General features: G+C 39.5%; 1 protein-coding gene across 2 annotated transcripts; it reads left to right on the forward strand.

The window, feature by feature from the left end:
- Positions 1-1000: 1000 nt before the first annotated feature.
- Positions 1001-11390, forward strand: GTF2A2 (general transcription factor IIA subunit 2). 2 transcript variants are annotated; one of them, XM_084642339.1, is made up of 5 exons: positions 1001-1132; positions 2744-2895; positions 4023-4127; positions 7156-7282; positions 9246-11390. In XM_084642339.1, the coding sequence occupies exons 2-5, from the start codon at positions 2824-2826 to the stop codon at positions 9269-9271; spliced, it is 330 nt and encodes a 109-aa protein (XP_084498465.1). In that variant the 5' UTR covers positions 1001-1132; positions 2744-2823; the 3' UTR covers positions 9272-11390. The 2 variants fall into 2 exon arrangements, with proteins under 2 accessions (XP_084498465.1, XP_084498466.1); XM_084642340.1 differs by having other exon boundaries at positions 1057-1097.
- The last annotated feature ends 4911 nt before the right edge of the window (positions 11391-16301 follow it).

A 16301-nucleotide genomic window follows, 5' to 3' on the forward strand; every position in this document is an offset into this window, starting at 1 on the left:
CTAAAATAAGATGGGTGCAAAACTAGTTGGAAAACGGTTCCGACAGTAGTTATCAGTGATTCACAAGGTGAAAGGGCATAACAAGTGGGGTTCTCCAGGGATCAGTTCTGGATAAGTTTCTATTAAAAATCTTAATCAATACTTGAGATAAAGGCATAGAGAGTACAATTATAAAGTTTGTGAATGATAAGCTGCACGCATACAAACTGGGAAATGACTTCCTAGGAAGGAGCACTGCGGAAAGGAAGCGGGGGTCCCAGTGGACCACAAGCTGAATATGAGTGAACAGCGTAATGCTGCTGCAAAAAAACAGATCACTCTGGGATGTCTGCTCTACTGTGCGCTGATTAGGCCTCAACTGGAGCATTGTGTCCAGTTCTGAGCACCACATTTCAGGAAAGATGTAGACAAACTGGAGAGAGTCCAGAGCAAAGGGGGAAAAAAAAAAAGGTCTAGAAAACACGAGCGACGAGGGAAGAAGAATCTCTTTGCAAAAGCTGTTTCTTACAAGCTACCCCTATAAATAACTGCTACCGCTACCACATTTCTACACGTAGCAATTTCACATACACGAGAGCGTAAGAACCGGCTACCCGTAGGCACTTGCGGCAGCAGGTGGCTGTTTACGGCAGTAGCGGAGTTTTACAACCCGGGACGTGTCAGCACCTGCTGCCAGCGGCGCATTCCTACGCGGAGCAGTTCAATACGCTTCACCGGCAGCGGCGGGCACGAGCTCACGGGGGCGCTGGATGTCACAGACGCCGCAGCCCGGACTGTTGAGCCTCCCCCCCGCCCCCGAGCGGGCCCCACGGGAAGGGAACCGGCCCAGCCCGCACACTCAGGCTGGCCACACGCTCGGTAACCCCTGGGCCGGGCTCGGGATCACGCACGTCCCCCTGCGCTGGGGCTGGGGCTGGGGCTAAGCCCCGCCCCGCCCCGCCCCGCCTGCTAGGACCCCCGCGCCGCTGCCTCCGGAAAGGCCTGCGGGACCCGCGGCTTTCGGAAGTTTCCGGTTCCGGTTCACTTCCTCTGGTTCCGGGTTAGAGGTGCGAGGTCCTTCCGCTGTCGCGGACGGTTGGAGCGGGAGAGGCCGGAAGGTGCCGTCGCTCTGGGAGGGATTTGCCCCCAGCAGGTGAAGGGGAGGGTCTGTGAGACGGGGCTGGGCAGAGCCCCGCTGCCAGTTGTTGAGTCCTCGGCGGGCGGCGGGGGGCCTGTGATGCCGAGCCTGGTCCCCTGGGCGTGAGCAGCCCTTTGCCGGGTCCTGGCTGAGTCCCGGGCTGGGCACTGCGCTCCTGCAGAGTCCAGGGGAGAGCAAGGAAAATGTGAAGAGGTTTAAAAATGTGGTCTCAGGGGAGAGGCTAACACCGGGGTTTGGCTGGACTTGGGACGAGAAAGACTCCGTGGGGAATGAGGGGGGCTCGTAACAGTCTCCGGATACGTTAGGATAGGGCTCACTTCCTCTCCATGTCGGCTGAAAGTAGGACAAGAAGTAACAGGCGCAGTCTGGAGCAAGGGAGATTTATGTTAAATGTTAGGGGAACTCTTTCTTGCTATAAAAGTATTTATGGTCTGGAACAGGCATCCAAGGGAAGTTCTGGAATCCCCATCATTGGGGAACAGGTTGGACAAACACCTGTCAGGATGGTCTAGGTTTACTTGGTCCTGCCTCAACACAGGGGCTGCATTATCTGACCTCTCAAAGTCCCCTCTGGTCCCAAATTTTGATGACCTAAGTGCAGTGATTCTTGCGAAGAGGAAGGAATGTGCCTCCAACACTGCAACAGTCCCTTGACATTAGACCCTTTTACCAGATTTTCTCTTCTCTTTTGTCCTGTGCAGTGTCCTGAGAAAAACAAAATATACATGATATGTTAAGATTGTAGCAAGTGCTCCTTGTTACCTCTGTAACCTACATTGATGCTGTTAAAAGACTAGCTGTTTATATTGTTTATAAGGCTAAAAATGGGAAGAATATAACCCAACAGCTAACTGTTTACTGTTAGGAAGAATTTTGACTGTCATAGTTGGTATTGGGGTGCTAAATTTTCCTCTGAAGAATCTGGTCCAGGCCAGTACTCTTTTCATGGGTAATGGGTATAAGGTTTCAGGGTGTCTGGTGCTGTTCACCGATTCTGTAAGACAATTGTTTGTTCGTTTTTTGAGTAGAGTCTTCTGTTTTAAAAATACCCATAATTAATTCTAACAGTAAGCGAATAAAGTATTCCTTAAAATAAAAAAGCAGCATCTTGGTATCCTTTGTAGGTAACTAATAAGTTTTTCTCAAAGCTGGGCTGGTGATCATGGATGAGGCAAGGTGCTCAGAAACTCTTGTTACGTGAAATCAGCCCTATCGGTTCTGTTGCAAATTTAAAGGTGGTGGTGAGAATTGTATATCTGAGCAAACAGGTATTGGAAAAAATCTGCATAAAGGAACTGGTGAAATACAATTAAATACTTACCCAAAGTAAGACTTAATAATATTGAAAAACATTGTGAAAGAAAGATATAGAGTAGCATTCAATTCCTTATTTGTCTATTCAGTCAAATTGTTTTTTCTTCCATCGTGTAATGAAAAATTTGACAACTTACAGATAATATTTTTTAAATAGCAAAGAATTAAGCTATATCCAATTTGAGATTAAAGGCATTCTGCTTGGTATTCATTGTCCGGTCATTTTTTTTCCCTATGTTGCTGCTTTTGATTATTTTTTCAGCTCAGTAATTGTCCTATTGGATTTTCTAGGCCATCAATGAAAGTGTGAAACCTATTGGCTGTTTCATAGCTGTGGATGATCAGTAACACTTCTCTCATCTTTATAAACCATGGCGTATCAACTGTATAGAAACACCACACTGGGGAACAGCCTTCAGGAGAGCTTGGATGAGCTCATACAGGTGGGAGACAAGTAACTCAATGTGAAGTATGATTGAGCAGTGAGCTAACAGTTTAATTAAATTTCCAAACTACTCAGCTAGACAGTGTTAAGAACTAAAAGCACTGCACTTCAAATGCAGGTATGTTACTCATTTCTCTGTAGTTGATTACTTGAAAAATCAAACTGTCATATGAAATTAAAAGTAAAAATTAAAACTGCCATTTAGTATTTCATTGAAATATGAAAGCAAGTTTCTCACTTAAGTATTTCGGTTGAAGAAAAGCATCTTATGCAAATTAAGAGGCCAACTTTTGTGTATCCTAGTAAATGAAAGTCTGACCTATAACCTGAAACTACCTATTTGATGTTGCTATTCCAGTCATCCATAATGAATATTTAGCACATATGGTTTTGCCCAGAATCTTTGATGTAACAAAAACCTCTAAAATAGCAAACTTGTTCCTTTTCCATGAGTAAAGAAGCCTTTGTTAATAACTTTCACATAAAGAGGATAAAACCTAGTTGGGGTGACAAACAATTTCGGGATGCCTTTTTTAGGCTTCCTCATGAGTGCCAGCTAACTACCAAAAAACTCTTTTTCCTTCTCTTTGTATTTTAATTATTGGACTCTGAGACTCATCTGTCTCATCAAATCTCAGATTTCCAGTCTTTGCAATTGATTTTGCTAAGTAACTTTGGACTGTGCTGCAGGCTGGCGCTGTCCCTGTCAGGTTTGGCTTGATGAGTCACTAATCAAGAGATTCTGGGTCTAGAGTGAACTGACAATTTTGATGTGATGAAATCTGATGTCAATTCCTAGTCTTGTGTGTATGTAGAGGAGGCTGTAGGCCATGGATGCAAAGACAATTCAAATGTGGGAATTACTGCATGTTAGCTGGAAAATACTCTCTCTTTGCATGTTGGTCAAGTTAGTTTTTGTAACTTTGTGGAGGAGACAAACAAATTTCACTTTACTCCATTTCCTCATTAAATATAAAGTCATAAATATATATGTCCAATAAAGCTACTGGAAAAACTAGTCTACATCTTGAGGTTTGTTACATGAAAGCTTTGCGTTGATAATCCATTTTCATGCATTTTTGAATCAGTTATAAAGTCAAGGGTTTTGTTTTTTTTAAACCATAGTCTCAGCAGATCACCCCTCAGCTTGCCCTTCAAGTGCTACTTCAGTTTGACAAGGCTATAAATTCAGCATTGGCACAACGGGTCAGGAACAGAGTCAATTTCAGGGTAAGTGCACTAAAGTCCCCATCTAACTGGTATTCTCCATCAGTGTTCAGACACCGCACTGAGAACTATAAGGCTTGTTATCTCTGTCTGCTATGGATGGAAACAAGTCTTTTAAGGGTCCACTTTATTTCTAAAAATAATACTGTTGTGTTACTCCACATGATTTAGTTGGGGATGGGTCCTGCTTTGAGCAGGGGGTTGGACTAGATGACCTCCTGAGGTCCCTTCCAACATTCTATGGCTAGCTGTAGCATGTTGAACTAAATTCCTGCTTATTTATGTGATTATAATATGTTGCCTAACTTCCTGGAGGCTGTTTGAGTTTCATGTAGTTGTCACAATTCTGCCATGGAATCGTCCAAGATATACAGCAGCCAGAAAGTTGACAGGGATTTAGAGGAAAGGTAGTGAAAAGTAAGATCCTGCCAGCTCTACATTAAATTAGTTGCTGGTATTCCAAAATGCTCTAAAGACGATAATTCATGCTTCCTAAATCACTAGTGTATAATGGGATAGGTGACTAAAATGTTATGCAATCATTTAAACACTTCAGAGAGGAGTGCTCAATCACCCTCTTCCCTGCACCCCTTCTTGATTAGCTTAATTGTTTTGCACATTTGGCTTGAACAACTACTTAATGTTACCTATAATGGTAAGGCATTCAGCTGCAAGGTCTGAATTATGAATGCCAAATAGAGATTTTTGGTTTCTATTGTGGGCATTTTCATTTCTGGTTGAGCTCAATATTTGGGAGGCAGGTAGTCTGTAACTTCCTTGGACACAGTGTACAGAAATGAGGTGAAATAAAATAGTTTATTAACCATGCATGATTCAGTGAATACACCCCCTCCCGCAGAATGACTTTCTGACAGGGAAGCCACAAGAACAATCATGTTACCCTCCCAGCAGTATGTTTTGGGTGCCCAGGGCAGCCAGCAGAGAGGTAAATCACTGTGGGTTAGGGGGCGGGACTGGGGAAGACACAGCGGGTGGTTGCTACCCTGCACTGGGCTCAGCTGCTAGTCCTAGCTGGGTTGGGGTGGACGGGACTTCCTCTTCTCCTGCACAACATCTGGGGCCGGGTCAGACCTACATCCAGATTTCTCCCCCAGACCTTCCCACCGAGCCTCATCTCCCTGCACTGAGAACCCCCTGATAAGCTCCACTCCCGCTGCACCTGGACCATCCAGATGAGCAACCTGGATTCCCACCCCATTGAGCCCCAAGCAGCAGCACCTGGATCCCCACCCACTGAGCCCAACATCTGGATCCCTCGACACCCAGACTCCCCTGCTGAGTTCTATCACACCCAGAGACCCCCCCTTTTCTCTCCCCCACTGAGCCACAACCACCTTTACCTGGACCCCCCTGCAGAGTTCCGTTACCAACAAGCCCCTGTGCATCCATCCTTGGAATAAGGGTAACAGTTAATGTAAACTCATAAGCTATCCAACCACTGTACTTTATCATTTTGATTAGGTCATGTTAAACTCATAGTACAAATTTTCTATCATCTGCCAAATTAATAAAACGTCCTAATTTTCATATTCTGCCTTTGAGATGTTTTTGATATTCATTCTTCTTCTGTTTTGAATACTCTGGAGCAAAGAAATGTTCGTGTTTACTGAAATAGACTTTCGAAGTGAAACAAACCCTTTCTCAAATGTCAGTCTGAATTTGATTTTGAGAGGAGGTCCAGCATCACAAATGAACCCGTTTAAGTCCAGAAACACTGGTTGAATTAACAAGTGTATAGCATGTGTTTTAAATGAAGAATGAAAATAAAAATCTTTCACACACTGGGTCTAAATCGGCAAGTAGCCTCAAGTAAAAATCATCTGAGATGAGCTGTACATGAATTATGTGTTTTTGACTTTGTAAATTATATAAAATGTACAAAAAAGTAACAAACCCCTGTCATTTATTCAGAAAACAAAAATAATAATCAATTTCCATCTTGGGTCATGTAGCTCTACTTCTCTTTGTGTGATTTTTTCCCCCCTCCCATCGTTCATCCTGTCAGTGTTAACACTTTTACCAGTGGCTCTCAACCTTTCCAGTCTACTGTTCCCCTTTCAGGAGTCTGATTTGTCTTGCGTACCTCAAGTTTCACCTCACTTAAAAACTACTTGCTTACAAAATCACACACACAAATACAAAAGGGTCACAGCACACTATTATTGGAAAAATTGCTTACTTTCTCATTTCTACCATATAATTATAAAATAAATCAATTAGAATATAAATATTGTACTTACATTTCAGTGTATAATATATAGAGCAGTAGAAACAAGTCATTGTCTGTATGACATTTTAGTTTGCACTGACTTTGCTAGTGCTTTTTATGTAGCCTGTTGTAAAACTAGGCAAATATCTAGACGAGTTGTTCTACCTCCTGGAAGACCTCTGCGTACTCCCAGGGATATGGGTACCCCTGGTAGAAACCACTAACTTATACAACTGTGGAAAGCCGAAGGGAGAATAGTGTGACTGTTTTTATCACACAGAACTTTTATCCTATTTGAAGGAATCAATAAGTGAAAGGCTTATAAATGACCCATAATCTCCTCTTTACATAAATCTTGCTGATGAAGCCTGTGACCTCATTCTTCGTGTACTTTGGAAAACTCATAACCGTTTCAGAAGATTGGCTATTTTTTATGATGATCTTCCTTACTTGCATAATGTTCTTGTATGAACCTGAGAATTTCTACCGCTTGGGGGCACTCAAACAATTTTCCTCAGATTTGCTTAAATCTGTGTTTCTTAGATTTTAGGATTGCATGTTCTGGCTCACAGTTAGTTTAATAAAAGCAGCACATCCAATCTATTTATAAATATAAAAGCACCTACTTTAAATTAATGAATATCCGTAAACTTCTTAACTATTTTTAGAAGCAGATAAGATGACAATTTTTCAAATGTTAAGAATTTTTTAGCTGTAGCTACAAGAATAACTTTATTTCTGTTACTGTACTGGAGATCTTTTGAAAATAGTTTTTTTTTATGTTACATCTTTCTTTTAAAGGGCTCTCTGAATACATACAGATTCTGTGATAATGTGTGGACTTTTGTACTGAACGATGTTGAATTTAGAGAGGTAACTGAACTCGTGAAAGTGGATAAAGTGAAAATTGTTGCATGTGATGGAAAAAGTAAGTATAGTACTGAACCGCAGTATAAATATTAGGTTAGCAGAGAAGACTTGAAAGATATTATGAAATACACTTTGTGCAGCCAGAGTTCTTAAATAGCTCCAATCACAGGCTATCTTCTACCTCTGGTTACATCCTGCGTAACTCAGACTAAAACAGGAGTGCACGACCCTCCTGCACACATGCAGAAATTAGATGATTAATTCAGATGAGCAAGTTACAAGTGTGTTCTGCATTGCATCATTGTCTTATTTAAAGCTATTTTAGTTAAAGCTGCCTGGGGACTGGATTTTAGTGGTGTACGAATAAGCATAAATATGCTTGTGACAAGCTAAAGTATTACCAAAGATAAATGTGACTAGGCCTTAATGGTCATTAGTTACTAAATTATATAAAACAATTACAATAACAAAATAGGAATTACTTCTACAGAAGAAATTGCTCTTTGAAGTACTTAAATTTCTCCCAAGTCTCATTAACCTTCTGGTTATCAGAATGCCACTGACACAAAGGTCTAATCCAAAGGATGAAAAGTGTCACAGTTGGTTCAGCAGCAATAAGTGACTAATAAGGGCATTGTTGGAAGCCTTTGGTGAAACATTAGTTCTGTTCTTAGGAGACTGAGGGATCCCAGGGTTTGAGAAATGTTGTCCTTTTAGTATTACAGACCAAGTCCTGTAATTTGTGCACTCTGTCTTGACTGCCACATATATGCTGTCCATGGAAGGTCATTAGCTCATATGTACTCTCTACTTGTCTGGCTTGTTTAGCCAACTGTTCTATTGAAATGCTTTACCAAAGAATAACTTTCATAGTTTCTAGCTGATGGATTTCAGTTGCTTAAGATTCCTTTCTTAATACATTAAAAGGAAGAAGTGAGAGCAGAAAACCCTTTATAGTACATCTTCTAAAAAAAAGTCTTGGCGCATGGAACTGATCCTTTAGGGCTCTCTGGCCTTGGCACGATTGTCGTGATATTTTTAGAGTAACTGATTCTCAACGATTGATAAGTTATTCCTTACAAGTACCTTGTCTTTAATGTTGGGCATGCATGTTACCTTGATTCACCTCTTTGTTTCTTAAGATGTATTTATTGTAGCAGTTAAAGGAAAATGTAATTTTCCATGTCTGAATAATTTCCATTTATAATATCACAGTATAAGTACCGGATTTGAAGACCACGGTACCATAAAGTTGCTGACGATATCTTTAGTATTTTTCAGCAAATAGTTAGCTTCTTAAAATAAGGACTCTCCTATCCATTGTTATCTTGTCTTCGTGTCAGTAACTAGACTACTCATTTGTCCCATGCCACCAGGAATAAGAGAGAGGTAACAGTTGCAAATATAAGAAATCGCAATATCAGCTTGCAGCGTCTCTCTTACAGAATACACTGTTGCTTGTGTGTTTAAGTAATTCAGCTTTATAAAGAACTCTTATGTCTATAAATCTATGTTAAATACACTATTGCCCAGTCTCTACAAAAGCCTGTACGTTGTCACTATCTGACATCTAATGACCTATCTCTTGAACAGACTACATGGCTTTCTAGCACTTGCATGCCCCAAGAGCATATCTTGTAAGCTGGCTAGAATCAAGTGTTTAAGTGTATTACTCTAATTTAGAGCAAACTTACTTCAGTTTTTAAAAATGGGGACTTATTAGCAAACTCTGTATGGGGACAGCAACTTTTTGTGTTCAAAGTTTTCATTACTGCTAACCAAGTAAAATAACACAATTACGCCACACTTTCTTCCTGGCAATGAAGGAGGATACATATGGCACAAAATTATCCAGGTGTGGCACTGTTTCAGCTTTTATAATACAGATGCTAAATCACTGTATTTTGAGATCAGCAGGGAAACATTTTCCAACGTAGAGAATGTTCATTTTTTGTTAAGACATTGCAAAGTTGAGTACGAGTTATCTGTATTTATTTATACACTTTCTCTTTCTTTTCTAGATACTGGTTCCAATACTGCAGAATGACAAGAAATGTGGGGGCTTTTTGTGCAACATTTTCTGTTAATATGCAGCACTTTCTGGAGAGAAGCATGGAAAAGAACTGTTCATAATTTATTCTAGTGATGCAGACACGCGTTAATCCATGCTAGAATGCATCGCAGAAAGGCAGTGAAAAGAAATATCTTTCTGTAGCATTTCTTCAATTCACCTAATAGGGCATGAAGAAAACAATGTTACTTTTCTAAATGACAAAACAAATATTGTTGCCTTTTTTGTTCAAAGTAATTTCTCTAATAAACTTTTATTTAAAATTTTCTAGAGAAGTGAGTGATAATTAGAAAGGTGTTTGTTTAGTTAAAGCAACCTTCTCACAAAATTACCTTAAGCCTTAGGTAAATTACTCTTGGAGTAGTGATGAGAAACAGGTTGTAGAGGCATACAGCTCTAGCTCACTAGTACAAATGTGGCCCACATAACTGAAATAAATGGGGACACTTGTTTGCGGTTAGTGACTAAATCGCCTTGGTGTCTGACGTACTGTCACCACTAGAAATGATTGCTATAAATGGGATGGAGGCACATTGGCAATATGTTGTGCACTTGCACTGCCAGGGCATGTGCTGTGCCTGTTTCTGGAGTAAAATCTTTCCATTTGTAGCATTGTCGGTTTTGCATCCTTTAGAAACCCTGCATTAACTCACATATTAGAAAATGAGTGTCATAGGCTTAACCAGTGAAGTGAAAATGATTAAGTCCAGTCCCGTGAGAACATTCTAAATTCTCAAATGTTAGGTGTGTATAGATAGAATTTATCTCACTTATTTTATTCAAGCTCTGGTCTAATATATTTGACTGAACGCTTATCAGACTTCAGTACAGTGCTCTATTGAAATTCTGTTAATGTTCAGCTATGAATTTTAAAAAAATCCTGTTTAATACTCCATCGCATGCTTTAAAATTACTCTTCCTGTGATTTGGATACGACAAACATAGGGATTTTTTTTATGCATGAGGCAGGTCCTTTTGGAATCTGAAGTGTCACAGCTGAAAAAGCTCCGGGAATAGTTGTGTAAGTTTATTCCCTCTACTAACTAACTCTGCTGGATCTGTTGGTAAATATTTTTAGAATGGGTAATTATGCCTTGTTTAGAGGCATTAAAACTTCCAGAGAACACATCTCTCATTAAACCAACTATTTAAAAAAATTCTTGGTTGAATTTTGAACCAAATATACTTTTATGCCTAAACTTAGTAGTGTATACTTTTTGTATTTATAATTCAGTTACTATCCCTCCTTATTCACCACTTGAGATCAGCTGTAGCTTTTTGGATTAGGCCATATAACAAGAGGACATGTAAAGACAGTTATAAAAAGTGGAATGACTTGTAATAGTGATCATAGTAAAAATTATATACCATGCTGATTGCCAGAGCAATGTAATTTCTACTAACTTGTGTAAAGGCTTATTTGGGGTTACAACAGAAAAAACAACTTTGTGGCTATATATTTGTGGTTGTGCCACAAACCAATTTTCAGCAGATAGCACTAATCCTTCTAGCTACTTGCCTGGAAACCTAAGTCTCACACTGATGCCTTAGGTACAGGCATGTGTAGGGCTTATACAAAATGGACTTATGTAGACACACCTGTTGTGTCTTATGGCAAAACTCTTAACTGGAAATTTTTGGTGACAGATTCATGTTTATCATTTAACTTTCAAAGGAACTATGTCCATTAGTGGTCAATCAAGCCTTTTCAGCATCAAGACACAAGTTGAAGCCTTACAATAGCAAAAGGACATCTCTGTCAAGTAGGCCTACAAATGTTTTGTATTGATCCAAGATAAAATGTGCATTGCCTTTTAACATCTCCCTTTTCAGGTGATATAGATCTATGGGGTCTCTTCCTTGTTAACCAATAATTTGCACAGTCTTTAATGTCTTGGGGATATCCCTCATGTATATGTTTGGCATGTCTGTCGTATCCTGTAGGTATTAAAATTTGGGAGAAATATCTAGTGGGTTTGGGAGACCTTCCAGCTTTCAGTGTTTAATATTCTGTATGTCGAAAGTTGTTGAAGTTCTGTTCATATGCACCTGTTACCCCAGCACAAGATAAATATACATTTGCATAAAGGTGTTACCTTCATTCCTTTATTTGTCCCTTGGTGAGTTAAAACCAGCTAAAATCATGTTGATCTATTTCTCTTCACCTTTCTTTAGGCTCCTGATTGGCTGTAATGGGGAGGGACCATCCTCTTCCCCATTCTGTAGAAGACCATCCCTTCCCCACAGTCGTGACTGTGGCCTTCAGGAACTACTGTAATAATTGTATAATAATTTACTCTAGTTTGGATTCAGGGCAGAGTTGCTATTTGTACCTGTTGGATACCAACCATATGCTATCTCTTTCTATACTTCCTTCTACCCTTGCTCAGCCCTACTTTGGGCTGTGTTAATCAAAATAAAACAATGTCTGGGTGGAGAAGCAAATTATCCTGAATGCCAATTCCTATCCTCTTTATCAGAAGTTTCAAACTGAGAATGTAAAAGAGGTTTCATTGCCAAAGTGGTTTACTTCCTTGCATGCGGTGAATTCATGTCAAAGAACAAGAAGAAACCAAAATGTACACATTGCGTATCTGCAGTACTTTTGTTGGTAATTCACTTTTCAAAAGATCCATCCAGGAAACAGTTTCAAATGCAGAACATCAAATACATCACTTTTCCCTTCTAAATCCATGAAACCATGGTAACTCACGGCAGAGGTAAACATTTTAGATCCATTTAATTAACATACACCATCATTCCTGCGTTGTCTAGGTGTTGAGGTAATAATTAGAATCTCTCTATCAAATAACTGGGCTTTATTTTTTTAAGTGGGCATTCTGAATTGGATTTAAACTTACACTTTTTACAATCCAAACCTGGTAGTGCTGTGACTGGTGCATTGGAAATCAACATTTTCACTTAAGTTCCAAGATGTGCTTGATTAGTTAATTATCCAGATTGAATTAAGTGGAAAAGGATCACACATGGTGCACTGTAAACTTAGATTGCAGAAATACTTTCAGTTTGAATAATCTGATGTTAGTAAGAGGGAGACAATATATATATATATATAAAAATTTTAGAAATAACTAACCTGACTGTTCTTTAAGAGTATACAATGGTATTAACAATTTGGAAGAGAACGTAAAGAACACTGTATCTAACTGACAATGTAAGCGGAAAACGGTGGACAGAATGTAATTACACAAATAAGAATTTGGCCAGTTTTGGGGGTGAACATCTAAGAGTTTTGTGGAATTTTATTAGCAACGCACCAGTCTCTTGATTTGGAGAGGCTGAAAATGGCCTCAAGCAAAAGGAAAAGCTGTATTTTTTAATTTTTTTTTCATATTTGACTGATATTTCAACCCAGAGTTGGATTACCAATGTCACATAGCATTAATGGCTGGCTGCGTGACCTCCTCGTTGACAGCTGGTTGGACTGTGTCAACTGGCAATATTGTTCACATTTGCCACAATCACAAGGGGATAAGAGCAAAACCAAAATTGAATGTTCTTGCTCTTGTGATTTTCTTCTCCTGTTTTTTAAATTCACAAGGATGAGTTTATTTCTGTTTTGGGAAACCTGCTGTGTAGCATTCAGACTGTTAATTTTATTCTAAAACGCACCCTCTCCCTGTGCACGTCCCCGCCACTCCTTTGTCTCCCTCTTGCATTTTGTTCCCCTTCGTATTCTACTAATGTGCTTAATTCTTGTATAAGTAGAAAATCCTGGCCCTAGATTCTGCCTGATGTTTCCTTTGCTGGAAACATGCCTTCTGGAGCTTACTGTTGGTGTCAAGGCTTAGACTGTAGCTTGTCAATGGTATTGCAGGGTCCTTGATACGAGTTCACTATGATTTGCACTTGTATGTATCTAAGCATCTTGTAATCTTTTACAGATATAAACCAAGCCTCACAATATACCAAAGAAGCGGGTTGGCATCCTCATGTTATGGCTGGGAAAACGCAGGCAGAGCAATTAAGTACTTTTTCCAAGGTCATAGAGGAAGGCTGTGGCAGAGCCAATTATAGAACCCAGGGCCTAAACTTGTGCAATACTTACACAATGGCAGCAACTTTATGCACAGTTGTATGTAAGCAACTTTTGAAATTTCAAGTCCAGATCTCATTCCCTATCCCATTCTTCAACAATAAGGTATCCTTCCATTCTCTGACAGATGCTTCACCTTTCTTAACCCCTGTCAGTAACCAGTTGAGTTATTACGCTGCGATAGGTCATCTTTTATGATGCTTTGAATCATTGATACTGTGAAATATTAAAATTGATGTAAGAATGTCCAGAGCAAGTAAATAAACTAGTTAATGCTCATTGCATGTCTGAACGTGGGCTGTGGAGATAACGGTGCTTTGGGTGAAGCACAGCATGCAACTGAGTGAGAAAGAAGAGTACTCGGAAAGGCAATATTAGCTTTCCCAATGGAGATGTAGCTGAATTTCTGTCTAATCTTGGTTTTCGTGCCACATCTGTCAAATGAGAGAGACCATTCATCCATTTGTCAAGTGGAAGTCACCAAGCAAAAATAAGAACTGTAATTAAAAAAATACTAAAGGCAAGACCTGACCTTCCTTATGTTGCTGCTCCCTGGCTAATGGTTGAGGATGATTTCAAACAGTTGTTTTCAACCTTTTTTCATTGGGGGCCCCCTAAAATATTTCACATGGAGATGCAGACCCCTTTGGAAATTCAGCCTGTGGTCCGCAGACCCCTACCATAGAAGTCTTGGACTGAAAACTGACTGAACAGAATTCAACTGTAAATGGTGCACATGCTCAGCATGGCATTTGACACCGCATGAGAAAAGGCGCTAAACTGTGGGCTTCTGTGGTAACAACAACACTTCCAGGTTTTGACTGGGGGTAGTCGCATACTTTTGATCAGAAGAACGGAATGCATTTTCTGGGATCTGAAACTTTATTTTCATAGTCAGCTTTTGTGCACCCCTTAGACATAGTCTGCAGACCGCAAGCGGTCTGTGGACCACAGGTTGCAAACCACTGTTTTAAAATAAATAGGCTCAGGCTGAGTTTATCATCTTGGGTTCTTGATTGAAACTTTCCTACCGATGTACCTTTATCTCTAGATTCCCTAGGATTTTCTGTTTGACTTAAAGGAGTCGCTGTTCTGGAACCCATCACTTTGGACGCTTCACATATAGACATCGCAGATAGAGTCCCTCCTACATTTCTTCAACATATTGTAAGTGTATCTTGTGAAATAAGTGTTTTGTTTTTAAGCTTGACTATTTTAGACTTATTTGCATATACTGTACAGTGTTTTCTGACCAGGATATTGAGGTTGCAGCACACTTGCCAAGACACATTATTACGCTTCCCAGTCACCTAGAGGATACACATTATGTATTTATTTGCTATTGTTATGCCATAGTATCCAGTTACAAATGATTGATCAATTGTTTAGAATGGCAAGCATACATCTGTGCTACAAGAAGAATGAACTCTCCTTTCTGATCTGCAGTGTGGTTCTTGATTACATAGTCTGTACTTGTTGAAGCCAATGGGAATCCTAAGAGATGCTTCTACTAATTCTCTACTAGACTCTTGTTCACTGGAATTTCTGTGATGTATTTATAGCATTCAGAAGCATCCAAAAACATCAGTTCTGCTTCTTGCATTCAAGAGGATTTATTAAATGAGTGCCACAGTACATCCGTGACGCACTATCCGTGATAGTGTGTTTTAACAATGTGAATGCACAGCTTATCACTACTTAAAACAACTGGTATGAATGAACTGCATGAATTAAGTGTATTAAATTGGCATTACTCCTGGAAACCTCCTCTGGTTCAATCCTCTTCTCAAGCATTTTATTCCGTATGCTAACTGCCCTTTGTCTTAAACATTTCTGCCTGAGTTTCCTAAATATTTTTCATTCTTAATTTTTAAATTATGTTCCTCAATTTTTAAATCAGTATGAACATTTTCCTTTAGGTTAATGTTATCACCTCATTAAAATATCTGGTTAAAGCCTCTCAAAGTCTGTGATTCCTTGAACCTTGTCCGCTGATTTAAATCTTTGAGTGCTGAAATTAACCTTAGGTTCATACTGAACCCTCTCCAGGAAATGAGCTTTCCAACTTCCTGCTGACTGATACATTAGAATTTATTCCCCTATTTGATCAGTATCTGACAATTCTTTGCTATTTCCCCTGCTGTTTGTGAATTATTTATGATCAGCTTGAGAAACTCTTAAAAATCACTTGTGAATGTTTTAAATAATTTTTAGGCTGGAGACCATTTGTGAATTCCAAATAGTTGCAGTTGTATTGTGTTAGTTAATTGCTATATGGCATTGTTTCCATTTCTTGATTTAAATGCCACAACTCACCAAGCTGGAGCAATTTTACAATCAAACATGCACTATTCACAATCCACTTTGGGCAATGTCTTGAGCACTCAAGCTTAAAATATGCTACTTGCATAACACCCAATATGCGTAAGGCACTTTCCCAGCTGATAAGATAAGACACATCCCTGCCAAGAAGAGCTTGCAATCTAAGTGGACAACATACAGACAACTCACATTCATTGTGTGAAAATGAAAATATTTTAATTTTTAAAACAAGAAAACCACAAATTACAAATGGTGTATCAGTAATTTTTTTAAAAAGCCAAACACCTATACAGCAGGAGATGTGTAAATATTCAGGTAAGGTTCCCCAATCACTATCTCAAGACTTTTATTTACAAATCCCAATAACCTCTCTGCTGTCATCATGCAAATGATTTTTGTAAGATTTTTATATTGCACTTGTCCATTGACATTCCTAAGCTAATGAAGAGACCCTTTTTTTATGTATCCAGCCAAGATATGCCTCAGCTTTGACCCAAAATTAGTGTGTTTCTAGTTGCCTTTGTGTGTTCGGGACGTACTAGTTATGCACCAGAAATTATTAGTTCAGCCTGGGAACGTTTTAAACATCTGTAGTGTAGAATATTGTAGGCCAGGCCAAAGTACCTA

Source organism: Lepidochelys olivacea (assembly GCF_965140295.1).
Source record: "Lepidochelys olivacea isolate rLepOli2 genome assembly, chromosome: 10".
Lineage (NCBI taxonomy): Eukaryota > Metazoa > Chordata > Testudines > Cheloniidae > Lepidochelys > Lepidochelys olivacea.

What these genes read in the sequence shown, in the direction of transcription:
- GTF2A2 (XM_084642339.1), top strand. Translation starts at nt 2,824, where the DNA reads ATGGCGTATCAACTGTATAGAAACACCACACTGGGGAACAGCCTTCAG. An exon ending in GCTTGGATGAGCTCATACAG is followed by an intron (nt 2,896 to 4,022) that starts GTGGGAGACAAG and finishes TTTAAACCATAG; the next exon opens with TCTCAGCAGATCACCCCTCA. An exon ending in TGTTGCATGTGATGGAAAAA is followed by an intron (nt 7,283 to 9,245) that starts GTAAGTATAGTA and finishes TTTCTTTTCTAG; the next exon opens with ATACTGGTTCCAATACTGCA.